This window comes from Hippoglossus hippoglossus, chromosome 22, assembly GCF_009819705.1.
Source record: "Hippoglossus hippoglossus isolate fHipHip1 chromosome 22, fHipHip1.pri, whole genome shotgun sequence".
In the NCBI taxonomy this organism is placed as follows: domain Eukaryota; kingdom Metazoa; phylum Chordata; class Actinopteri; order Pleuronectiformes; family Pleuronectidae; genus Hippoglossus; species Hippoglossus hippoglossus.
In genome coordinates this window covers 4,803,591-4,826,145 of record NC_047172.1, presented here as the reverse complement: position 1 = coordinate 4,826,145, position 22,555 = coordinate 4,803,591, and the positions used below count along the sequence as shown (strand labels likewise).

The 22,555-nt window shown below is 42.3% G+C and overlaps 1 protein-coding gene across 3 annotated transcripts in view; it reads left to right on the top strand.

The window, feature by feature from the left end:
• sos2 (son of sevenless homolog 2 (Drosophila)) overlaps nucleotides 1-22,555 on the top strand; it is a 31,392-nt gene that overhangs the window by 2,582 nt on the left and 6,255 nt on the right. For all 3 annotated transcript variants that reach the window (XM_034577293.1, XM_034577292.1, XM_034577294.1), the window contains exons 2-15: nucleotides 9,623-9,748; nucleotides 10,232-10,363; nucleotides 10,709-10,873; nucleotides 10,960-11,166; nucleotides 12,919-13,062; nucleotides 13,681-13,791; nucleotides 17,281-17,379; nucleotides 18,498-18,625; nucleotides 18,714-19,369; nucleotides 19,496-19,577; nucleotides 19,707-19,829; nucleotides 21,632-21,744; nucleotides 22,043-22,265; nucleotides 22,370-22,489. In XM_034577293.1, coding sequence (XP_034433184.1) covers nucleotides 9,623-9,748; nucleotides 10,232-10,363; nucleotides 10,709-10,873; nucleotides 10,960-11,166; nucleotides 12,919-13,062; nucleotides 13,681-13,791; nucleotides 17,281-17,379; nucleotides 18,498-18,625; nucleotides 18,714-19,369; nucleotides 19,496-19,577; nucleotides 19,707-19,829; nucleotides 21,632-21,744; nucleotides 22,043-22,265; nucleotides 22,370-22,489 — 2,429 coding nt within the window. The remainder of the gene's footprint in view (nucleotides 1-9,622; nucleotides 9,749-10,231; nucleotides 10,364-10,708; nucleotides 10,874-10,959; nucleotides 11,167-12,918; nucleotides 13,063-13,680; nucleotides 13,792-17,280; nucleotides 17,380-18,497; nucleotides 18,626-18,713; nucleotides 19,370-19,495; nucleotides 19,578-19,706; nucleotides 19,830-21,631; nucleotides 21,745-22,042; nucleotides 22,266-22,369; nucleotides 22,490-22,555) is intronic.

Sequence of the window (22,555 nt, the reverse complement as noted above, 5' to 3'; positions counted from 1 at the left end):
AATACTTGTGTAATGAAGTCAGTACAGTAGGAACCTCCCAGCATGAGGTCTTTTTTGGAAAGGGATCTTGTTTAAAATACTGATATATTTGGGTTCTAAGAGATGAAAGTACTCCTACTAAGTTTATTTTCATAGCAAGACACATGCATATCTGTCCCTCATGATATTCTTCTCTCTTACTTTTTGTCCTGTTGTTTTGATTGAAGTACAACTAGTCGAGCCTCTACTTTTGTTTTTTTCGCAGCCAGATCGGTTATTGACTCATTAAATCTGTCCTTTCTTTTCATTTGCAGTGGTTTTCGTATCTAACATTAAAACAACCACAACTACCCTGGGAAGTTATTCTTATTCAGCTGTGAATTATTCCGATTTTATTCAAATAGTTTGGCGAACCAGGCCCTGGATGTGTTATGACAGGGACTGTTTCTGGCATTGTTGACGTTGGCTTTTAATACTTTAATACAAGTATCACTTAGTTCCCACTGAGCTAAGCAGCCCTGGAATTAGCCATATAGCAACATCATGTTTATAAATAACACGGCTGTCAGTTGCGTCAGTTGTCCGTAGCACGGTGGAGATGGTGCGATGAATCAGGTGAAACTGAGCGAGCAGGTGGTGGGCCGTGGTGCCGCGGTTTCATTGTCTCAACTTGTTACACAACTGCCGGAGGGAAAGCCTGTCAGAGATTGACGCAAGAGAGGTTTGTTATGGTTTTGACAGACTGTGACTCGCTGTTTTTCACAGCTGTCCACTGGGAGGAGGGGGGGGGGGGGTTCCTTGTCAGAAGGAGCCGTGGTGGATGACTCCACCCCGAGAGTGAGATTGGGGTTGAGGAGGATTAAAAGAAGAGCTGTTGATAAGTAAACACACCTCAGAGGTCGGAGCAGAGAAGAACGTTTATGATCAAACGAAAAAATGTCTCCTTCAGCTGCTGGTTGATCACTGGCACAGATGCCTCATAAGTTGGACAGATACGACTCAGCAGTTTCAGCCTGTAATTACTGACCTTTCACTAACTAATTGCCAACTATTAAGCGGTGTAGATTTTCTTTGTTTTATAATATCGTAAATAGATTTGTATACGTAAGAAATACAAGCCTAACTGCACGTATAACATGATGAGGTTCTGTGAAGCAGCTGATACATGAAAATGTCCCGGGTTACAGCTGAAACTCTGAAACTGTGACCCCTCTTGCATCCCCCGACATCACTTCCTGTCATCTCTTCAGTGTTACTGTCTAATAAAGGCAGAACATGCATTAAAAAGTAGTTTTAAAACAGTTTTTAACGTTAGCATGTTGTAGAAGAAGCCTTAACTAAACCTTAGTGGAACTACCCTGTAATGTCAAAAGTTGAAAGGTCAACTTTGATGCCAGAGTTCAAAGCATAAAGCTCAACTTTCCAGTCATGTGTAGTTGACACATGTGTAGCCGTCTGCGTTTCTGTCTGTGTGGTCTGTCTCGTGGACGCGTCGAGCGTTTGTCTGCGTGTCCCGGCTATTCTAGATCTCTGCGGCTCGTGCCCGGTGCTATGCAAGAGCGTCATTTCGCCTCTGACACGCCGGTGTTAATAATAACTGTGCATTCCCCGGGTCTGCCGTTACACTGGCATCGATGGAAGGAGCAGAGCGTTGCTGGTTACAGTTTCATTCCATTGCCATGTTGAGCTAGCACGGCGCTGCGCTGCTGAGTTCACAGGGCTGCTGTGCTCCGTGAGACGCAGACTTTTACAGCTGAGATTGGTCAGGTTACAAACGTGTGTGTGTGTGTGTGTGTGTGTGTGTGTGTGTGTGTGTGTGTGTGTGTGTGTGTGTGTGTGTGTGTGTGTGTGTGTGTGTGTGTGTGTGTGTGTGTGTGTGTGTGTGTGTGTGTGTGTGTGTGTGTGTGTGTGTGTGTGTGTGAGAGTGAGTGAGTGTGTTGCCTCTTTTATCCTCCGAACCTGAGTTAAATTCCGACAGGATGACTTCACCACAGGGCAAAACTCAAAGCTCAGTTCTTATTTTGGTCGGATGGTTTCCCTGCCACATTTATCCAGGCTAGACGGAGATGTTGTCACTTCAGAATCGGACACTGATTTATAATAAGATTCCTCTCCAGTGCTTTACTGTACGAGGCTCAGTCCAACTATGTTAACATATACAACTGTGCCTAGTATTTATTCGTCTCATCTTCTCTCGTACCATAGAGCCGCTGAGTTCACTGAGTTTATGACTCGCACTCGCAGCTCAGTCTTGTTGTATACGAAACAAACTTTGGTTGTGTAGTGTGTATGAGCAACTGACACATATACCAGCAGGACACAGCTGAATTATCATGCTCTCTCCCTGGGCACTTGTCTTGTGAACGTTGCTGTTATGTTCTCCGCAGCCTGGTACAGCTGAGATTCCATCTTCACTTTGGCTCATTCGGCGAGTTTTCTCCATGAATAGTTCAGTGTTCAGAAAGCAAATCTAAAAATGACAAAAATCCACTAATATTGTGTAATTCAGTCACAAGTTTCAACAGTTTAAAAAAGAATGCAACTTCCAGGAGGCAGAACTACAGACGACATAATGTCACTTTTTAAATGAATTGGGAAGAGGCCGGAAATGCTGATTTCAGTATGATCTGCTGTCTCTTCCAATAACGCTGACATTAGCAGAAACCAGTTTCTACAAAGTTCATTCGAGTTTAATTTGGTGTCCGTGTATTTTTAGTTTCTTTTTTCTTTCACATCTTCGAGCTGTCGTCAAGCTGAATGAAGAAATCTTGGCTTTAAGAAAGTGACTGACCCGGTGACCTCTGACCTCGAGCAAATCTGTGTATCCTGTTTTATACACTAAAAGAAATTTCATTTGACACAGTCACAGTAACTATTTTTGTGTGTAGAAATTTGTTATTTTTACTGTTTTGGCCTCACATCTCCCAACATGGGGAACAACTCTGCCAAAAAGTTTCCTGTTAACGTAGGACTAACTTTGCAGAGACCTCATTGTAGCAGCTTTCAATAAAGCAGCATACAGCTATCAAAATCCTGTATTTTTTAATAAGTTAATTTATTTATTAACTCTATATAAATATTGAACAGATATTAGTTTCAGCCTCTGAAATGTGAGGGTTTCTTAGGTTTTTCTTTCTAACATTATTGTAAATACACTAAATCATTATGTTATGTCTGCTTCAGGACATTTTATACAACACAATATTTCATCTTTAATATGGAGAAATAACCTGAAGATGAATCCATAGATATTTTATTTTATCATTGACAAGGGATTTGTATGGAGGCTCATTAGGGACAAAGATTTAAAACTCAAACAGTCTGGAGTTAGAGATTTTCCTTCAATACATATTGATCAATATTAGTTGCTTTATCCGATGTTAATTTCTGACCAAAATAAATCCTGTTTTCTTGGATATATTTCTCTGGATAAAGTAAAGATAAGAAACACGAAGAGAAAAGACAAATCGAGCAGTAAACACCAGAACGTCATACTTTATCTTCCCTTTAGTCAAAGGTGAGTAAAACGTTTCCGAGTGTTGGACACAAGCTGGACCCTGTTGGTCTCACGCAGCTCGTCATCAGTTTAATACCTCGTCTCTGCAATGAGCCTTGTGTTGATCGGACAGGATGTTCCTTGTAACAGGTTGCACTTCCTGTGTGCACCAGCCCCAGGCCGTCCTCGGAGACGAGCGCAGGCGAAAGGATGAGCCTGATTAATACACAGGTCCCCCTCACCATTCCCTGAGTATTGAATCAGGTCTGTGAGCCTCAGCTCGTCCTCAGCCGGGGTTCAGACAGAGGATGGGTGGACACAGGGGTCACTGGGTCAGGTCAAACCGAGGTCATGGCGAGGTCACATGCTGTCGGCGGCACGCCAGGCAACTTTTGTCTCGATGATCTGAATGTGAGGTGGGCTTGCTAAATGTCAGGGGAGTGTGTCCGTGTGTTCCAGGCTGCGAATGTGAATTTCCCTGTTGTGTGGATGTGTGTTTGTTTGTCATTAAGAGTTGAGCTTCGTGCATCTGTGTTTCTATTTCTGTGTCTAAATGATTAGGTTTGTTTATGTCTCTTTTTCTTTTGTGGGTGGGTGCGTGCGTGCGTGCGTGCGTGCGTGCGTGCGTGCGTGCGTGCGCACACGCCTGTTGTCTCCGAGCCGATCTCTGCCCTATGGTTCCCCAGACAGTCTGGTTGTAATGGCAGATGATGTCATGGCATGAATCACAAACAGTGACACATGCTCAGGTTTAATAACAAGCCCCACCCCCACCTCACACACCCACACAAACACACACACACACACACACTCAGCCACATTACCCGCAACCTGAGCCTGATGCAGCCCCATATACACAGCCAGGAGAATAATCAATTGGATTAGAAATGTTAACCCTGTATTAACACTGTCCAGCCTCTATTATTACCTGCAACCTTTCTGGTTCTTGTTTTTTTTAACCACCGACACACAAAACAACACCTGATCATTTGCTTACAGCTGAGACGTACATGCACCTTCTGATGAAACAGGATGCAAGCTGGGTGAAAAGCTGACGGTGTAATGGTGACCTGCGTCTCTTTGTGTGGTCGGGGAAATCTGCCCCTGCAACAGAAATATCCACGTCCTTCAATGAAAGATAAATCTTCTATAGTTGATTAAAGCATTTGCATATATTTTTCACATTAATCTACTGGTAACAATATTGTAAAAGCTTGTGTTATTAACGTGACCTTTTCACAATAAATACAATCAATGACTTGTGTCTTAAACACAAAAGGACACCGGACCCTAAACAGTATTTTCATTCAGTCCTAAATGGAACAGGTCAGTGTTCATTGAGTGTGGATAGTCCAGCATTTACCTTCGTTTATCTGTGGTAGAGCTGAAGTGATTAGTTGATTTAACTGAAAAGTCAATTGAGCTGCAGGGAAAAATTTATAGGAAACTATTTTGTCGATTTGAATAATAGTTTTAGCAAAGTCAATCTCAGGTGTGAGGACTTGATGCTTTTCTAAAAAAAAAAACTATTGATTTGTTGAGAAGATAATGAGTTCAATCAACCATGAAAATAATTGGTTGTCGCATCCTGAATCTTACTACATTTTAAAGTGTTCATCCTTAAATGAGAAATTACAGTTTTAAGCAAACAGCAGATTCTATTAGTTAACTATACTGCTCTTAGTGCTAGTTCATCAATGCTGTTGATGGTGCAGAGCGTAGACTTTATATAAAGATGGTCGACGTGACGGCTCCGTAAACGTGAAGCCGAATCAGCCTGATCTCCACTTGGTGTCTGGCTGCTGTGTAGATCATTAACCCCACTTCCTCCATTTTTAGTGAATGGGACACGGACCAAACTAAAAAGTCAAAGTACACGTTAAGTGCATTTTTCTCAACGGTGATTTCTGTCATATGGTGTTCATGAATTTTAAACGTTTTCTTTTGGTTTGTTAATTCATTCTAAAATAATGGGGTGAAATCTACAGCGTAAACTGACTCACAATTGATTGTGTTGTATATGTACGTGTTTTGCCGGGGACCACGATCTGTGCTGCACAATTTTCTGGCTCCATGTGATGTCAAAAGCACGTTGTCCATCTTTATAGAAAGTCTATGGTGCAGAGCAACTGTGATGAATTTTCCTGACATTCAGTACATTGGTGGATCACTTGTTGAACTGAAACAGTTTGTGGGTCTGTGTGTGTGGTCTGATATTTGTATTTTTACTGGACATGGATACGCTTATGTTGCTGCAAGGTGCTGTGGATGAAACATTCCGTGTGTGTGTGTGTGTGTGTGTGTGTGTGTGTGTGTGTGTGTGTGTGTGTGTGTGTGTGTGTGTGTGTGTGTGTGTGTGTGTGTGTGTGTGTGTGTGTGTGTGTGTGTGTGTGTGTGTGTGTGTGTGTTGGGGGGTTTCTCTCCCCCCCCCCCGTCTGTACATCCTGGTTTTCCCTCTCCTGGCTTTTGGCTCTTGTCCAGTCTGTATGTGTAGTATGAGCCTGCTGCTGTTGCCTCCTCGTACACACACATCAATATCTCTCAGTCTGCTGCTATGATCTGCTCTCCCCGGGGGCAGCGCTTTGTGGCGGTAGAGAACAAGGCAGGGGGGGGGGGGGGGGGAGGATAGATGGAGGAGGGAAAAGTGAGAGTGAGCGAGCGCTGGGACTTCCTGTACACTAGCCTTTCCTTTCTTAATGGAGCTGACCCATGAAACAAAACACCATGACATGGAACAAGTGGACGTGCATGAAAAGCTTCCACATGATCCAGATTCTTTTCATTTCAAATGTCTTCACCTACATCCAGTGGTGGAGTAGGAAATTAAGAATTATTTTTGAGTCATTGTGTTTTAAGAATTATTTTCATTATTAATTGATGAGGCTTTGTTTTCTGATGTTCTCAGAAGTGGCAAATACTCATATTTGAGAAGCTAAAACCAACGGCTATTTGGAATTTTTACACTTATCTACAATGTTATTTGACCTGAAACAAGTAGTTAGTTGATTGACAGAAGTTTTGTCAGTATTTCCTTTTATAAACCATCAATAAGTTTTGTTATTACCAACCAAAAAATCCAAACATTCGAAGGATCCAGCTTCTCACTTCTTGTTTACTTCTGTGACAGTTCACATACGTTTTGGAGTTTTTCAAACCATTGTTTGGACCAATAAGCAAATGTATTGTTGCTTTACATTGTGAGGACCATCATTCACAAAATTCTGACATTTTATACATCGAACAATTGAAATTTGAGAAACTAATTGACGGATAAATCGATGAAGATGAGTTTTAATTTCAGCAATAGAAGATAATGCATTGGATGATTTAATCTTGACACCTACGCATGTCCTTCGGTGAATCTGTTGTCTTGAGCCTCTAACAGTTGTTGCACATTCAAGAGAGGAAGAGGGTTTTGAATTAAGGAGGTGTTTTTCCTGCCGTGAGAAAACCATTGCTTCTCGTATTTGTCGTTTCGTATTATTCAAATTGTAGGAGTTCCCCTGCTATTTCTCCTTTTTTGATTGCTTTCACTTTGCTTGCATTTACTTCAGCTTCGCCCGCCAACGATGTCAGGCCATGTTATCTCCCTCACCCATTAGGATCACGTTGCAGTGGTACTGTAAATACACCGAGCTGCAGTCGTACCTGCACATGGACCTGCTCAGTTTTCACTCAGTTCAGACGTCCTCATCAACTATAACTGACAGAGAGCGGCTCACAGAAAACAAAGATTCAGCCAGTCACAATAATTCATAAAACACATTTGAAAAGCTGGAATTTACTGTTTTGTCGCCAAAATTGATGATCAAAGTTGTTACAGATTAAATCAAAAAACCACGATATTCATTTTACTATAATGACAATAAGGGCTCACCCCATAAATTCCAGTGGTACTGCTCCCTTTCGTCTCTTGCATCTCTTTAGTCTCCATCTTTAAGCTTTTAGAAGATCTGTGCAAATTCAGATGAAATAAATGCAGAGTACAGACAGATGGCTCTGTCTGTGTATGTTTCTACAATCCAGCATAAATGAGCCTGAAGGAAACCTCAAACGTTCTGGTTGGAGAAGCTAAAAGTAATTAAGTTTTGCATTAAATGAAAAACCCAAAGATATTAAGTTTACTATCATATGATCACAGAAGGCTAAAAAACTCTGAGAACATTCGACAAGCTGAAACCTCTTAATCTTTGGTATTTTCACTTGGCAAAATGATAATTGATTATCACATTTGTTACAGATTATGTTCTAGTCATTGACTAATTATAATGACACAAAAGATGTTTATGCTTGGTTTTCTTGATTTTTGAGTTCACTTTTATTTAGATTTTATTCAATTTTGCATCTTTTTGTTGTCCTGTCTCCCATCCTCACATTGTTGGAGATAGACTGCACTTGTTGGATGTGGGCCTCCCAGAAACGGGCCAAGTATTCTGTGAATGGAGTCGAGGGAAACCCCCGTAGTTTCAGTGTGGTGACTCACAGCTCCTGGTGTCCTGTGGAATTTGGTCAAGTGCCTATTTGCGGTCGAGAGATTATATCTCATAACCTACTTCTGCTTTGATTCTTTTTTCCCAAGCTAGAGTTAAAACCTGTGTCTTATTTATAACTGTTAGGTCTTGTGAGGGTGCATCAAAACAGAAATGACGTCCAGAAGCATAAACGAGGCCTAACTTTTTCCAGCTCCTCTTGTTTCCAAAAAGCATCTGAACGTCGTTAATGAATCACAGCGTGAATCCGAACGAGATCGAGGAAAAGAGATCTTCTGTGAACTTTTATCTCTCTTCTTTGAATTAGGATTTTTATCTCAAACAAATGACTCCAAGCTTGAGACAGAGGGGGACATCCTGCCTGTCGCTGCATCTCTGTTAAGTCAGAGCACAAGAATGCATGAAGCCCGGTCTGCGTTGACCTTTTAACTCTCCTCTCACATTCCTTCATCTGGGGGCAATGTTTTGTCATCATAATGCCCCACTTTACTATATGCCAGGGTAATTCCATCACTAGCACGTGAACAGGCCGTGTGTGCGTGTGCGTGTGTGTGTGTGTGTGTGTGTGTGTGTGTGTGGGGAGAGTAAATGTGAGTCTCTCTTTTCCCTCCACCTCCCGTCTTTTTTCTCCCCTTCTACGTCTGCTTTGCTATAATAGTATCTCAACTGACAGCATTCCTGCAAAAGGGCACGGCCCGAATGACGACTACTTTTGGTTGGCTGGAGGGTTGTTGAGAGGTGTTCTTCTATTTCTACTTTAAACCAGATGAAGCCACACCTTCTCTGCTGTGTGCGGTGAAAACCACACCTTCTGCCAGACTGGTTCCTCCCTCACGAGTCCTCCTACTAAGAGGATGATGGATGATTTAATAAATAAGATGAAGACTGCTTTTAATCATTTTTTTTCCCCCTCATTCTGGAGATGATGTGTTGTTTTGCTGCCACTTTTAGCTTAGGATTTATTTGTTGTGATATTGCAGGATTTTTCTGATGGATTTGTGTGGTGTAGCCCCCAAAATTACAATTATTATAAACTGCTTTTAAAATGTTTCATGTGTATTTAGATTGATTCTCTACCTTCAACACAGACATCTGTAATCCAGGCTTGATACTAAAAGTAGTACAAACTAAATATTGATGGTGAAAATTTAGTTTCTATTTTGTTGCAATCACAAACTTAAATCAAAGTCATAATGCTTCCTTGAAACCAGCAAAAAGCCTTCAATGCTTCATTCTGTATTCAATATATTTTAAGGTGATGATAATAATAATAATATTGAGTAAAAAAGTTACTGAATATTCAAGGTGATAAATTGCTTCAATTAAGTTTCCTGTCTGCAAGTCAACACTGGTGGTGAATTGATGTTGGCAAGTGCTTTAGTGAATGTCATACATGATTCAAAGTAACTAAACTGAAACTTCAAAAACACCAAGATGACCCCTTAGACAGAGAAAAGGCGTTTGTGTTCAGTCCTCGTCTGGATTAGTAGAGTTGCATCATACCAGGTGTTACTATCAGTTTCACATAAAACACAGTTTCACTTGACATCATGTGAGTGGTGCAGGACAGTCATTTTTTCTTCAAAGAAGATGAAAGCTGATGAAAACCTCTTTCAAGCAGCTGTTTCTCTTTTTATGTTTTGTCTGTAACGTTCAGGTACAGAAGCAGGTCCACCCAAACCTCACGGCGAAGGAGGACGCCCTGCAGCACATCGAGGAGCTGATCCTGCAGCTGCTCAGCATGCTGTGTGTGGCCCAGCCTCGCTCTGTGCAGGATGTAGAGGTAAGGCCTCTTAAGAATATGTAACTAGAATGGCCCTCAGCGGAGAGAATGACTCCACCGAGGCCCGACAGTCTCCTCGAATCCAATCAAGCTGCACCACATTACACACACAGGATCCATGCATTTGTTTAAAACGCCTTGCAATCTGGATCTGTGCACTGATCTGGACCCCACACCAAAATATAAGGGATTCTTCCCTGACCCATATCTCGTTCTACGACCAAGTTTCGTGGTGACAGACAAACAAACACTGACAAGAAATTGAGAGAATGCATCGGCATGAAAGTTGAGTTTCACCTCAACTAGCAGCAAAACCAGACTTTCATGTGATGAGGTAAGATTTTATAAATGAAGAAACTCTTCCTCTCACTGACAGAACACTTCACATAACTATTTGACCCACTTTGTGCAATGCAGCCACATAATCATGCTTAATTTATAAGTATTTCGAGAGAAATGAATGTTCCTGTCCTCTCTCACCAGGAACGTGTCCAGAAAACCTTTCCCCACCCTATTGATAAGTGGGCGATTGCCGACGCCCAGTCAGCCATCGTGAAACGCAATAGGAGAAACCCCTTACTTCTCCCTGTGGACAAGATACACCCACTGCTCAAGGTAACAACTCCTGAAGACTCTGCCAGTCTCTCTGTCAAAGATATGAAGCTTCATGTTCTATGAAATATATGTCTTTTTTTTTTACTATACTACTTTTTTCAATTTACAAATATCACACAGCATCACTGCTCCCACTTCTTTTAAGAAATGCTCACACTCTGACGTGAATGCCAGGACGTTTTGGTAGTTGCTGGGAAATATTTATAATCTCATTTAGCATGGTGTTTTGACAGCTTGGCTCATACTAGTTGAAATTCCCTGAAGTCATCTGGTCCTTCGTGCTGTCTGACCTTTGTCTAATACTTAATACTCTTTGTGTTTATCCTGGTATTATTTATTCCACAGGAGGTTCTGGGCTACAAAGTTGACTACCACGTGTCCCTCTACATCGTGGCAGTGCTTGAATACATATCAGCAGACATCCTGAAACTGGCAGGAAACTATGTCGGCAACATTCGGAACTATGAGATCAACCAACAGGACATCAAGGTGTCCATGTGCGCAGACAAGGTGAGAGCTCTGTCCAACATCGCAAGGGAAGACAGAGTTGCTTTTAATCGTCTCTGGTTGATAAGTATTTCTGTTTTTGTTTCCAGGTGCTGATGGACATGTTTGACCAGGAGGAGGACATCGGCCTGATGTCTCAGTGCACGGAGGAGCCGTCCTCCTCCGGGGAGCTCACGTACGACGACCTGGTGAGGCTTGAAATCGCAGAGGAGCGGCAGTATCTACGAGAACTCGACCTCATCATCAAAGTGTTCCGCCATCACTTCCTGTCCAACCCCAAAATTTTCACGGCTCAGGTGGGGAAGACCCGTACAGTTAATTAAAACACTTTTTTAAATCTCAAAATTGTTTATTACTCCTTTAGGTAGTTTGATCAGAAGAGGGATTTTTATCATTCACCTGTCACCCATGTAAACATGCTGTTTTTTTCATTCATTGAGTACAGAGTAAACTCATCATTCGCATTCTGTCTTCACTGTATGAGAGAATGAATGTTCCAGTCAGTTGCTTCTGGCTCCATGTAAAGAAAACTATGGAGAGCGTCCGAGTGAGATCACGGCAGGAAAATGTCAAGAGAATTCATAGTGAGCGTGTGGCCGAAACAAAAATAAACACAAACACATGGAAGACGCTGAAGAAGACGTCAACTTGGAAAGACGATGTGATTTAACAGCTATACTAACTCTAACTCCTGTGCTGAATGCAGTAGCTGTGGCCGGATTACTTTAAAGCTGACTTGTAAACAAACAGTCAGGTTTTTCTAACTGTAAAACCTAATTACAAACCTATTAGAGCTAAATCCAGCATAAGGACATTTAGAGATTACAGTAGAAAGTCTGTAATCGGCTAACTGGTAATCAGCCTCATGGAGCAGGAGGGAACCGACGCTGTATTACTCTCGCGTAGTTTGTGACTTGACACAATCATCATTAAAACAATCACCCTGAATGTAAAAGGTCCCTTTTAGCAGCCAATAATATCCGTCCCTGACAAACCGGCACCAACATTTTTTGTGCCATCTCCTGAGGCACTAACCACGCTCTCTGACCCAGTAAACAGTAAATTGACATTCATATCTTTCTCCGATTACTGATATCCCCCCCGTGTCCAATGTGGAAATGAATTCCTCGAAATTCCCTAAAAAAGACATTAGACAATTTGGAGCAGGGAGTTAAACAGTGGGTCTCTGGGTCGAGAAGAAGTGAATGGAAAGTCGAGTTTAACGGGTCGCTGTGGCTTTGCATATTTTGGGTTGGGTAATTTGTGGTATCATTTGGGTGAGGAGGATAAACCTTTGTGAGGCCCCTTGGAACGCAGAACATGCAATTATGCTGAGACAGGAACAACATCTGCGCCCCTCGCTAAAAAATAACCTCAATTATGTCTGTTGAAAGCGGCGTGCTGTAATCTGACATTACGTCGAGATGTCAAGACGGTGTCACGGCTCAAATAATGACAGGACTGAACTCCCATTCAGACTTTAGCAGTCAATAATCACTCTGCGCTATTTTAAGGCTCTCATCTGCTTGACTAATGATTTTCTTCAGGCAAACTGAGCCTGTTGTTGTTGTAGTTTGTTGTAACCACGTTTTTGTGCGTTTATTTATCCAAGGGACGTTGACTGAGGATGGGAGCACTTAAAGCAACAGCCTGCGACCCACTCATTGTTTAACACATTCAGCAAGTTTACCTGCACTAAAGTAGCCTGGTTATTGTTGGTTTTCCATAGTAAGAAGCGTCAATTAAAGAAAAATGCTTCTACTATCAATGTGAGACGGCGGTTTTATAAAATATAAGTAAACATACATCAAGGTAAAGAAGGTGTATACAATAGCAGTAATATGATGGATATTGGAGGTAGTTATAGATCCAACATCTGGCTGATGACTATAATATCTAACCTCCAGTTGTTTTCAGAGCACCATCATGCACCTGTGTCTCTCACCTCATACAGTGTCTTTTTTCATCATCACAGCTGGAGGTCGTCCCTCCCCTTACCAGGTACCAAGGATTCAAACTATCAACCTGTTAATGTTGTCTTGTTTCAGGATGTGGAGGTGATCTTCAGTAACATCCTGGACATCCACGAGCTGACGGTGAAGCTGCTTGGGCTGATCGAAGACGCCGTGGAGATGACCGCTGACGGCAGCCCTCATCCGCTGGTGGGCAGCTGCTTTGAAGATCTAGCAGAGGTATGGAAAAATATCCAGATCTCACACATCTCTCACCAAATGTATCTGACCTATCAATCTCAATATAAATTCCTTGATCAAGTGTGGGAGTATTTTTTATTAAAGGATAAACATTGTGGTTCCCTGTAAACGTTGTACACTGGAAAATACTTATCCCAACATGATATATCAGGATTATCTCCTCTGTGCTTCTGTAAATACTAATAAATTAAAACAGATTTCCTAAATGTCCCTTCATCGACCCCATCGATGAGTATTTCTGCACTGCTGCTGTTACGGGAGTCAAATAAAAGACAAATTAATTCACTGCTCCTTTTGTATGTGGGAGAGAAACTACTAATTCAAAACTGTAAAACAAAGTTATGAAATCACTAAAAGCAGAGTTGCTCCATTAAGAGAAAATGTGATGCATCATTAAAGTGATGTTGATATTAAAACTCTATTAAAGAAGTTTATTACTGTATTTAGACAGGTCCCTGTACAATTATTTCTTGAAGGAAGGATCTGGAATCTGTTACTGCCTGAATCTGAGCATCATCATCATCATCATGTAGGATTATTGTGTCATTGTGGTTGTCGGTAGTTAACTCTTGTATTTCTCTCTGTGTGTGTGTGTAGGAGCAGGCGTTCGACCCCTACGAGACCCTGTCTCAGGATATCCTCAACAAGGATTTCCACGAACATTTCAACAACCTGATGTCACGACCAACCGTTGGCCTCTACTTCCAGGTAAGATGCTCGATCATGATACTTCACCCGTAACCGTAAAGACTGGGATGATGCAGCCTTCGTCATTTCTTTATGTGGAATTTTCAAATTGAAAGTTATCAGGAAAAACTGACTTTACTCATGAGCGATCATGGGTAGTTTACTATTGTTATATTAAATAAATGGTTTATATCAAGTCATATACAAGTTTTGTATTGAACTTGCCATATGAAAGGATAGAATTTGTTTAATTGAATTGCCATGCGATGGGTTATAGCCGTTGTTTGTCCCACGCCCGTCTTTCCTGCCAGTTTTCAAATGTAAACTTTGACATAAAGGGGAAAAAACTAAAAAAAAAGTGTTTTGTTTGTAATATGAATGTACATGTAGGTCAGTTACCTGTTTACACCAAGCAAACCCTTTTTGAATCCATGTTCCTGTTTCCTTTTGAAGTAAACCTGGATGCCTGGTGAAATTCCTCCCGACATGGTTTGAGGGCATGTCATGACATATTCAGCGTCCTGTGTACAGTTTATTCGCTGCTGCCGCATTGTTTTATTTGGACATTCCTCACAAGAATAGCATTGAATTATGCTCGGTGGGGTGCAGTTTGGCAGCCTTTGAAGATGAAATATTTTCTGGTGTTTTCTCAGGCCAAACACCAGCGAAGTCTGCCTGTTCACATGAAGCAACATCACAGCTCACAACAGGCTTTTGCAGTATGAGGCGATTTTCTGCTCTTAAAATAAAACATTTTGAACTCCAAAGTCCCGTTTTGCTAAGTGGACATTAAAACTTTCTATTAATAGACCTACTGTAAATAGTGTATCTTCCTCCTGAGGTTTGTGTTGGGAACAGTCAGTCCTGTACCTGAGGTTCAGGACTGACTGTTCCCAACACAAACCACCAGTCTAACCCCAGTTAGATCAACACCACCGGCACTGGCCTCTAATTACCCACACACCCATTGTTTATTTTCAACTCATTGTAAGAAAAGAACCAGGAGTTAAAAATGAAACTCTTATTTGTAAACTATATCGATGACATCAAGGTTTTTCATTTTAAAGCAGATTGGATGTTTTTGTACATATGACACATAGTAAACAAAGGTACATCAATAAATCACTTACATTTTTCATTCATATAAACCTAAGATAACAATATGATCGTCACTTGATCTTTATCAGCAGATGAGGTTTGCACAGTTTCTCAATGTAACCACATCAACATAAAAACAAAATCCCACAAACATGCACCAAACATAAGGACAAAGCAAAACACACACACACACAAAAACAAAGTAAACAACACATACATCTTCATATCTGATCAACTTGTATAGAAAATCTTAAATATGAATAAACATGCATGTACATCATCTATAATCATAATATACAATTCCTCTCCTTCAAGTTCCCCCGTATTTTAATCCCTCATCCACAGAAACTTCAGGCACAACAAAAATTTGAGCCTGACCGATACATCTGTTGATCAGTATGAGTTTTATTTCATCAAACCATTTCTTTGTCATTAGGGTTTGATAACGGAATCATTGAATGTTCTCATATGTATCCTGGCTAATGTGTACTCCTTAATATAATATAGAATATAATCGGTAATCCAAATATCCATGACGAAAAATGGTATTTAGTTTGTTGCTTTACAAAATGAAAGTAGCTCAGCTATTGTGTCACCAGTGTGTGTGAGCACAGCAGTGTGTATGTGTGTCTTCAGCAGTCCCAGGGGTGGATGGTGTAATGGTGGTTCAGCCTCCCCTCTTAATCTGCACACACACACACACACACACACACACACACACACACACACACACACACACACCTCACACTGCTCTCATCAAACTGCTTCTGCTCCGTGGACTAATCTTATTTCAGAATCTCTCATTTTGTGTTCGTCTCTGGCCGCCTGCACGTCCGTCCCTTCTTTTCTCTTCTGTATGTCCAACGTGAACAGTCACATGGAGACTTTATTCAACAGCAGCTGATGTAAACGCACATATTGCAGAGTTTGCTGCACGACGGGGATTTGAACCCTCTGACAAGTGTCATCATTGGTTCCTCTGCTTCTCCATCAGCTTTTGTCTCATTGCTTCATCTTTCCAGCTCCATCCCTCTTGACTCCCCCCCTCCCTCCCTGTCAGATAAATGTGTCTCTGGAGCACTCAGCCCCTGCACTCTGCAGCGTCTCGTATTGTGGGTAAATTACATCGCCTTTTAAAAATAGAACAGGCAGCCACACTGCAGGCCATTTTTTCTCCTTGGGACGAGGAGGGAGGGAGGGAGCGGGTGGGGGGGGGTGGCCGAGATGTATTTCATGTTGAAAATAAGCTGTGAATTAAGACGGCAAAAGCCTGCGACATGGGTTCAATCAGAAATAAGAATGTGCCGTTCTCATGGTCGTTCTGCACCTTGTTCCTCCCAGAAGAAATTATTTAATAAATGTATTTAAATTTTGTCTGGGGTTTATGAACTGTACTGCAGCCAGCCATGAGGGGGCGCTCAAGATGCTTTGGCTTCACTTTTGTGGAGCTATCGTGTCGTCCATCTTTAAATGCAGTCTATGGTTCAAACCCAGAGTGCTTACCACTGCACCACCGTGCCGCCCTTGTATCAGGCCCGTCCGACTTTAACTCGCACTAAAAGCCAACATCACGATTATCATACGTCTGAATGTTTTGCCCTAATGCACCTCTACGACCTGTAAACCTGCAGGATGCTGACATATCAATAACATGATCTAAACTCAGGTCATTGTTCCACGGCCGTCCATCAGTGTGCGTCGGGCAGCCCGTGCTTCCCGCCCTCCTCCTCCCCCCTCCCCACGCAGACAGTGTGGCCGCTGCTGTGGAGTCTGAGTACTCGCATATTGATTCTGAATCGTCTATCAGGGGAACAAGAGATTTAAATGGATACTATGACGGCCCCCTCTCTCTGGTTACCCTGCAGCCGTACTCGCTCAGCCCGCTCCTCCCTCCCTCCCTCCATCACTCGTCGCCCTGCAGCCTGATCTAATTCAGTCTGCTTTATAAACTGAAACATGCACAGTTTGATTTCCCCTTTTTCTCCACAGCCGACTTCTCTTTGCCATCAGTGAATATTTGTTGTATTTTTAGAGAGGAATACCCACTTTTCTTCTGCTCTGAATTCTTGTACTTAGTGGTTGTATCACAGTCTGGTACATATTGTGCCTGTCAGTTGTGATCACAGTTTGCTCACTGGCCTGACTGTGAAAGTAACCGGATCCTTACAACGGCTTCGTCTGGAGGAACAAAACCCAGACAGTCATCTGAACGACTTATTTGAAAGAGAAAATGAAAGTTACAGTTATAATTTCGTTCTGACTGTGTCCAACATGAGAAGCGATATTTCTTTTGAGCTTTTTGTTTGGCAGGAAATGTGTGAGTGAGGAATTTGAGTGCCTCTTAAATCACAATTGTCATTACTTCACACTTAATCAGCACTAACAGGTCCGATGTGTGTTTTATGTTTCCAGTCAGTTGCAGAAGGATTCAAAGAAGCAGTCCAGTACGTCCTCCCCCAGCTGATGATGGTCCCAGTATACCACTGTATGCACTACTTCGAACTATTACAGGTATTACAGGTTTCTTTTCTGCTGGTAACACAACTGCTTAGTGCTTAATGATAAACATAAGCTGTTTTCTGATGTGACTGGGTCCGTACACTTTCTGGAGTTTGCCTTTCACATATAAAGAACGCAGCAGGAGATAGTTGGGGTCAGACGTGTTCACAACAGGAAAATATCTGGAACATTCGGGTGATGGCGCCTGGTTAGAGCACGCAGAAGGTTCCAGAAAATGTCCGGAGCTACTCAGTTGGTACATTTGCTTTCCCACATGCAGCCCCTCTGGAAAATGTCGGGGCTTCAGTGCATGTCTGAACGCAGCTTTGTTGTGCTAACATGTTTTGTGACATCACTGTTTCAAAATGGTTCGAGAAGCTTTTTACCAACGTTTCTCTAGAAAAAAAACAATGTGGCCTGTTCGCCATGTCCTTCTGCACGTCTCTGCATATCTTCTAAATATATCTACTCTGAAATTAGGCAACAGAAGTTTTACACTGAAGCTCTTTTGTTTCTGTATCTGCTGTTAAAATTGTAACTGTCGGGGGTTCAGATCTCACTTGTGTTAATGTAAAGCAGCTTTCTACAGAGACGCAGTTCGACTGGTTAGAGCAGAGGTGTTCCTAATGACCTCAGTTTCTTTAAGTATCTCAATAAATCGTTCAGCTCCAATACCAGTTACGCCTGAGCTGCCATGACCTGCCACGACACGTCAAAGTATCTGCTGGGAAGAAAATCTATATGCAAGGTTTCCTCAGGGTCTTAAAATATCTAAGGGGGGGGGTTTAAGAGAAATGTTTTGGTGCCATATCTCCGTGTGTTGTAGTTCTTTCTCAGGGATATAAATAGTAGCGCGCTGTAAACAACCAACATGGAACGCTTGGCTTGGGGTTTGCAAAATTATGTAGCGTTTTGAAGGTTATTCTCATTTTAGCTACTTCACCTTATCTTTAATAAATGGTAAATGTAGATCGTCCTAGGACTCCAATATTCCTTCATATCTATCGTACTTGATGTAGATCTCTAGATTCATTCATTATGGTCTTAAAAAGTCTTCAATTCAACTAGTTTAAACCTGCACAACCCCTATATATAGATTTATCTGACGTCTGTGTTTTCTTCTTCTGCAGCAAGTTCAGGAGCGCAGCCAGGACCAAGATGACCGAGAATGTCTGAAGCAGGCGATCACAGCGCTGCTCAACCTTCAGTGTAGCGTCGAGCGCATCTATGCCAAGCACCAGCCTCGCCGTAAACCTGGGTACGTCGCATCCTCAATAAGTGAATGTAGTCAATCCCTGTTTCATCGGTGCAGGCATCTCTGACGTCACTTTCTCCCTCTCTCACAGTGAGCCCATGTACCGCCTGTACAGCAGGCAGGTTCGTAGCAAACAACTCGCCATCAAACGCATGAACGAGATCCAGAAGAGCATCGACGGCTGGGAGGGAAAAGACATCGGCCAGTGCTGCAGCGAGTTCATCCTGGAGGGGCCGCTTCTACGAGCGGGCGCCAAGCACGAGAGGCACAACTTCCTGTTCGATGGCCTCATGATCAGTTGCAAGGCCAATCAGAGCTCGCGGCTCCCGGGGTCAGGCAGCGGAGCGGAGTACCGTCTGAAGGAGAAGTTTGTGCTGAGGAAGATCCGCATAGTGGATCGCGAGGACTCGACAGAGCTGCGGCACGCGTTTGAACTGATAGGCAAAGATGAGAACTGTGCGGTTTTCTGTGCACGGACAGCAGAGGAGAAGGCGGCGTGGATGGCGGGGCTGGTGACTCTGCAGTACCGCTCCACTTTGGACCGCATGTTGGACACGGTGCTGCAGCACGAGGAACAGGCACATCCTCTAAGACTGCCCTCCCCGGAGGTTTACCGCTTTGCTGTGCAGGACTCTGAGGAGAATATAGTGTTTGAGGACAAAGTGCAGAGCAAAACAGGCATTCCCATCATTAAGGCCGGCACAGTGGGGAAGCTCATAGAGAGGCTCACCTACCACATGTATGCTGGTAAGCTGCCGCGCTGCATCTAGTCATAGAAAGACATTTGATTCAGATTCGTCTGTCGGACTCGAAGATGTTTTACAAAGATGCACAGATCGGTTGTGTTATCTAATCTTTCTCATCTGTTTGTAGATCCTAACTTTGTTCGCACGTTTCTTACCACGTACCGATCATTCTGCAAACCACAGGAGCTTCTGAACCTGCTGATAGACCGGTATGACCCTCTCACCAGTATCTCCACTGCACTAGTTCTTTCATGTAGAACAATCTAATCCTCTTTCATTTCTCAGTGATTTGTTGTTGTCGCTGCACTGACATCTTGTCTGCTCGTTGTTTTCCTCAGGATTGAGATCCCTGAGCCAGAACCCACTGAGGAGGACCGACAGGCTCTCTGGAACGGTGATCAGCCGATGGCGGCCGAGCTCCAGAGGTTCCGTAAGGAGTACGTGCAGCCGGTCCAGCTCAGGTACGACAGCTGTAGATTCAGAGCTGATGCTGTCTTTCACCATGTGTGACTCTCAAAAGACGGAGCAGAAACTGAACAAATTGTACAAACAAGGGAAATAACAACAACAAATGGAAAAGGAGCGTTGCACAAACTATGGGAAAGAAAATAATGTCCAGAAATTGTTGGCATTGATTGAATCTCGGGGAAAAACGTGCGTGAATCAGTGAAAATGTCAAATGAAACGTTCTGTAATTCATGTGTAATTAGGGAAAACGTTACCACAGGAGAAAAATATTCCGTTTTGAGACATGAGACGAGCGGATTTACTGCTTAACAGACCCTTACTTTAAAGTGATCAATTAAAATTTCCGATTAGAGTCTTAATTTTTATCGTAATGTTCTGCAGAAATGATGCCATTGGTCACTGATGTTTGAACGGCCTCGGATCCTTTGAGGTTTCGCCAAACTTGTAGATAAACTGTTGAAGTTTGTTCAAACGACTTTAAACTTCTTTCTTCCATTTCCTAACAAGGGCTTTAAAGATTCCACAAAGATTCCGTGCCTCTGTTGTTGTTTGGTTCTTTTACACTCTCCTGTTAAGGACTGAACGTTCTCACTGAGACACTGAATTACTTTAGTATTAGACTTCGTGTCCTTATAAGGAGCAAGCGAGTCAATGATAGTCTCTTAAGTACCATTAAAAACTCTCAGTATCAGACTGTGGAGCTGCAATAAACTTCAGTCACAGAAACACTGAAAACACAAGAAGACGGTTGAGTCCTGTGGTCACACATACGATACCGAACCTCCTCTGAATAAACAGTGTCGTAAGCACAGGAACACTGAGATACAAGTATTTCATAAAGTGTATTTACATATTCCAACAAACATGCATTAAAATCCAGTATTTGAGGATAAATTGTGACAAACTTCAAGAGCGCTCCTTTTGTGCTTTGGGTGGTCTGCACTCATGTAAACATTATGATGTCGTGCAACCATTTATTTTAAAACCAGGATCCTCAGAGTAGGTGAAAATACCTCTTAAAGCACGACTCCTGCCCTTTTAAAGCACAACTTGTCTCGGCCGTTTTCTATTTTTAAGTTTCCACTCTTTAAAAATGTTAACTGTACCGGGATGAGGAATACACACTGGCCTCCAGCCAAAAAACTGTCTAGCTGAGTTTGAAAAAATGTCTCTGTCACTAAAGTCGTGTTCCTGTCTCGCTCTTCTCAACGGATTTTCTAAAACTGACAAAAAATTATGATAATAAAATGTGACAGTCAACAGTTGGCTAATCTACATAAACAGGGTTCCTACGCATCCTGGAAAACCTAAACATTAAGAGAGTTCTTTTTTGAGTCATGGAAACAACCTGGAAATTGATGAAAATGCCCTTGATTTTTAAAAAGTTGTATTCCAGCCCCATAAATAGACGACTGCATAAACCACATTGAGAATTTAGTTTGAAATTTAACCCGCTGTGCTAGTGGGATTTACTACCTATTGAAATTGTAAGAGAGTTAGATAGTAGGTAGTTTGAAGTTCATACGAGGGACCTGCGTATAAGCTATTATAAGATATATAAGAGGACACCTAATAATAAACCCATCATTAAAAAAGTGAATATAAATGAGGTCTTGTGTTAAATGATGTGACCATTTTAGACCAATTACTGTTTGGAATTGTCAGTTCTATTTTCAGTGTGTTCCTTCCTTAATGTCCTCACAGATTTTCAGGGTTGAAAGTTGGTGAAATATGTCTGAAAGGACATTACAGGACATTAAATCATTTAATACTCTAACACGTCTTCGCCTCACAGGGTTCTCAACGTTTTCCGTCAGTGGGTCGAACATCATTTCTACGACTTTGAGAACGACCCGGAGCTGAGGAGTCGACTAGAGGAATACATCACCAGCAGAATTCAACTGAGAGGTGAGACCCAGACTTTAAACAGACATCTAGCTTTGTTGTTTCTCTCTTAAAACATCTTTATTCTGCCAAAGAATATTTTGCAAAAAGAAAAATTTGATCCTGAAACATTATTTTGTCATAAAAGTAAACTTTGACATACTAAAATGATAAAAATTTAAAAACAGACACTGGCTATTGAGCAAGTACAATCCTACTCACATCTTGCTCATGTTTCACTTTTCTGAGACTTTTACGATGCATTTTTTTATCTTTTTAAAGATATTTATGATACACAATGTGTTTTATGTTTCTCTTTTAGGCAAGTCGATGAGAAAGTGGGTGGAGTCCATAAACAAGATCATCAGGAGGAAGCTGCAGACGCAGTCGAACGGCGTCAGTCACAACATCACCTTCGAGAGCCTGCCTCCTAACTTCGAGTGGCACATCTGCAGAGCGGGACAAGTGGACACATTCGACCTCATGACCCTTCACCCCATAGAGATCGCCCGCCAGCTGACTCTGCTCGAGTCCGAGCTCTACAGGTGAGTGGACCGAGCCTCAGAGGGTAGACAGGCGGGCAGGGGTTTACATTTACAGGTTAAGATCCGATTATCGTTGAGAAATTAAAATCCTGCCTCGTCCACAGAGCTGTCCGGCCGTCGGAGCTGGTCGGCAGCGTCTGGACCAAAGAGGACAAAGAGAAGAACTCGCCAAACTTGCTCCGCATGATCCGTCACACCACCAACCTCACACTGTGGTTCGAGAAGTGAGTCCGACCATCCAAATGTTTCAGTCACAAGAAAAGAGTCGTGGGCGAAGAAACCGTATCTGT